At 40.9% G+C, this 4,066-nt stretch overlaps 1 protein-coding gene across 1 annotated transcript in view; it reads left to right on the top strand.

Moving 5' to 3' along the window:
* LOC134619122 (phospholipid scramblase 2-like) overlaps window positions 1-2,331 on the top strand; it is a 9,267-nt gene extending 6,936 nt beyond the window's left edge. The window contains exons 4-6 of the mRNA XM_063464875.1: window positions 1-191; window positions 1,218-1,379; window positions 2,138-2,331. The exon at window positions 1-191 is cut by the window's left edge and continues 30 nt beyond it. Coding sequence (XP_063320945.1) covers window positions 1-191; window positions 1,218-1,379; window positions 2,138-2,326 — 542 coding nt within the window. The 3' untranslated portion in view covers window positions 2,327-2,331. The remainder of the gene's footprint in view (window positions 192-1,217; window positions 1,380-2,137) is intronic.
* The last annotated feature ends 1,735 nt before the right edge of the window (window positions 2,332-4,066 follow it).

Genomic DNA, 4,066 nt, shown 5'->3' on the forward strand with positions numbered 1-4,066 from the left:
ATGAAATAAAAAACAGTCTGGGTCAAAAGATCTACGAGACCAAGGAGGAGAGTGACTGCTGTGAAAGGAACTGTGTTGGCTCTCTGCGCAGCTTTGACATGAAAATAAAGGACAACATGGACAGGGATGTCATCCGTCTCATCAGGCCTTTGCGCTGCTCCTCCTGCTGCTGTCCCTGCTACCTGCAAGAGGTCTGTCCACTCTAATGTTTCTGTGTTTGAGTAGAAGTGACTTGGCTAGTGTTGAAAGAGGTTAAAGGAGTCATATTGCATTCATTTACCACACCTAGACCAATATTGTTCCTGGTCAAAAGCATTTTCGGTGTCAAATCTGAGTACTCATCCATCATATCTGGATTATTGTATTTGATCTAGATGTGCTGGTTAATGTTTAGCTATAGTAAATATAAACAATGTAAATGTAAACAGCTCATCTCCTGTTCAGGATTTACTTCTAGTCTTCAGGAATGTTTTTAGTGGAGCTGCTATACAAGTCTGATTTATTCCCCTGCCTCTCTAAACCCTGCTGGATTTAAAATAGTTTTTTGGGGTGGGAAGTGGGCTAATTTACTGCTGATTGGTCCAGGTGACCAAAGAAACTGCTCTCAGTTATCAGTGTGCTCTGTCCTGGAACCAACTGCATGCAGATTAATGTTCTCTTCATTGACAGTCGATTGGAGCTGCAGACCCTGCCTGTATCATTAGTGATCATTGATGTGAAATTGGAGTCAGTTTGACAAGGACACTGGTATTTGCTTTTTATGCAAGTTTGAGTTTTATGGTGAAATGTACAGAGTGCACAGTGTAAGCAGTTAAAAGGAGGCTTCCAGTGAGCAGTCAAAAAATTAACAGCTACTAACCGGAGTCCATCCAGGCATGCTCAAGAAGATGGTCTTGAGGCCAAATTTAGAATCAGGGAAAGCTTTTGATTCAAGAGCTTTGTGGTCACCCATTAAACGCTGTTCTACAGCCTGTTTAGAACATCAAATTGAAATTTTATTATCAACAGACTTTGATTATTAAATTGTCAGTGTGTTTACCACTTTGTTCTGCTTTTCCCCCTCTCAACAGTAAATGCACTGTGGAACAGATGCAGACAGCATGACGTTTTATTTATAGCTGTCAGTGTCCAGGAAAGAGAGCAAACCAACCTCTGTGAAATAATTTTCTAATTTTGTGCAGAGCCACTATGTGTCTAACTAACTATGTGACCAACAGATGGAGGTCCAGGCTCCACCGGGGACCACCATAGGGTACGTCAAACAGGACTGGCACTTTTCCCTGCCAACGTTTTCCATCCAGGGAGCAAACAAGGAGACACTCATGAGACTGGAGGGGCCCTGCTTTGCCTGCAACTGCTGTGAAGATCTCAACTTTGAGGTGAGCTCAGAGGGTCGTTGTTTGTGGGAGAAACTGAACTCTAAGTAAATTTCATCCATCAGCCAACAGTGATTTGTTACAGATCCACTCACGTAATCTAAACAGGATTGGTAACAGTCACAGAGATGTTGATGATTATTTTAATTAACTCAAAGGAATAGTTGATAGTTTGGGAAAACACTTTCTATTCACTTTAGTGTAGAGTTTAGTGAAAAAGTTGATGCAACTCTTATCTGTCCATAAAATATGAAGGTACACCTCGAAGTCAGGCTACTATCCAGCCTGTGCCCTTAAAAAATTAAATCGTCCTATTAGTCTCACTTCCTGGTTTCCCACATGACATCCTGCACACATTACTTGAGAGTTGGCATGATACAACTACTGGCTGCAAGGATAAAATGTTGAGTGGTTGTTGGAGGTTGGTGGATGACACTGGTTGTGATTAAGTTGCAGGAGGGGTGCTGTACCAAAAATCTCCTTGTAATTATTTTGACTGCTATCAGTTTGTTGCAGTTGCATGAAAGACTCGTCGGCAAACATTCACTAACTACTAGCCCAGAGATAGTAAAACTTGAAAACTTCTTCATAAAGAACCAAAAAAGCTGTTTTATCTCCTGGTAACCTACTGCATATTAAGCTCATATTTCTCAGGAAGAAAGCAAAACAAATTTAAACAAATCAGCAGCAATGTGAACAGTTTTGAGTGTTTAAGAAAGCAATTGTGGCTGACGAACGCTGGTATTCTTATTTTTGTTCAGCTGAAGGGAAAAGATGGTGGCACACCCATTGGTCGCATCATCAGGCAGTGGGGCGGCTTTCTGAAGGAAGCCTTCACTGACACAGCTAACTTTGGCATCCAGTTCCCGCTGGACTTGGACGTGAAGATGAAAGCTGTGCTGATGGGCGCCTGCTTCCTCGTTCCTCACGACCTAGATGGACATTGTTGATTTTGAAATATATGGTGTATTGCTGAATAAAACAATAATACTTTTGGCGTTGCTCTGCAGGATTTCATGTTCTTTGAGAAAATCAGAGAGACCAACGATTGCAGCAGTGTGTTTTCACCACCAGCACAAAAGTTAGGTGCACCCAAATTTTTCACCCGAATCGCTGAACCCCTGTTTTACATATTCACTTTTTTTTGTTTTGTTTTTTAAATTGCTGTCCATGCAAACAATATTAATTTGTAAATGATTAACTAACAATCTTGTCAACACAAAGTTCTGTATTTGGAGCACCGTTCTGCAAACAAGATAAGTTACTGAAAAAGTGCTTGTGCTTAAAGTACTTTGGCACCCCTTGCCAATATTGTAGGCAATGTTAAACTTAATCATCAGCCTGGCCTGGCTTTTAATAGCAGATAACCTTAAAAATATTCTGCTGCAGAACAAAAACTGAAGGAAATGTGAATGAACATAATGAACATGAATCAACATATTCAGTAAAAGGACTAGATGTTACAATCCATGATAATGCATTGCTTTAAATGGAGAAAATCTTGAGGGGTGGCTCTTATGAGGAAAGGCAGCCCAGAAACTTTACCAGTGGCACAAATCGTTGTGTGCCTCAACTTTCGGTCTTTTACCCAAGTTAATCTGCCATATTTCCTTGGTTAGGTTTAGGGATTAGAGAGCTGATCTACATTATCATATTAAAATTTGGGACACATCGTCAGTAGTGGACCTTGGATTCATTGGGTGTTTCGGCCATTATCACTAGACACCCTCATCCAAGGAGGCCCTGCCAGGGTTGATCAGGCCCCGGAGTGTGTCACTGGTTTATGTTAAAAGTGTTATTTCTTCTTCTTTCTGCTGTTTGGTTTTCTACAGTTTATTTTCCTCTATCTATTTACTGCAGAAATAAAACTTACCTCTTTAACATTTATGGAGCCTCACTTCTTCAGAGGGATAGAAAAGGTGATAGAGAAAAGTAAGACAAAAAGAACAAGAGCAGAGAGGAGAACCGGAAGGGGGGCGCCCGATCTGGCTACCCACACTTCCCTGCCGGACCGGGCTGTACGCTCTACCTCACTACCTCTACCCACTGCCTCCCAGAAAAGGGAAGAAGAGCAGAGGGGAGAGGAGCGGAACATTTTTCTTTCCTATTTTTTCATTCCTCCTTTAGGTTTCACTACCATGAGGTTAACTGCACAGTCCCCAGGAGACCCTGAGACAGCTGTATCTCTTCAAATATTTTTATTGTGAAGCACAAATAACAATCACAAATTGTCCCATAAACTGACATTGCTTCCTTTTTACAGTTTTGTCCTCAAGGAAAGGGGAAAAACAAAGCGAACAAAAAAACAACAACAAAAAACCCCAAAAACAAACCAAAACAACAAAAAGAGGAAAAAAACAAAAGAAAACACACAACCAAGACAGTGGAAAATACCAAAAAGAGTAGTCAAAAACAACAACAACAAAACAAACAAAAAAACCCTCCTCCCTACACCCTTCCCTTATCCCAGAGTGCTATCAGTTTATTTTAAGCAAGTCCACATAATAGCTCTAATTTGTTCATAATTTCCAGGTGCTCAATGAGCGGCCTCCAAATCTGATCGAAGTCCTCCAGTTTGTCGTTTATAATATAGTGGATCCTTTCCAGATGAAGAGTATCTGTCAGTATTGAAATCCAGACTTTCAAGGAGGGCACTTCTTTTCCCTTCCATAGGAGGAGAATCAGTCTCT

Source organism: Pelmatolapia mariae, linkage group LG3_W, assembly GCF_036321145.2.
Source record: "Pelmatolapia mariae isolate MD_Pm_ZW linkage group LG3_W, Pm_UMD_F_2, whole genome shotgun sequence".
NCBI classification, from domain to species: domain Eukaryota; kingdom Metazoa; phylum Chordata; class Actinopteri; order Cichliformes; family Cichlidae; genus Pelmatolapia; species Pelmatolapia mariae.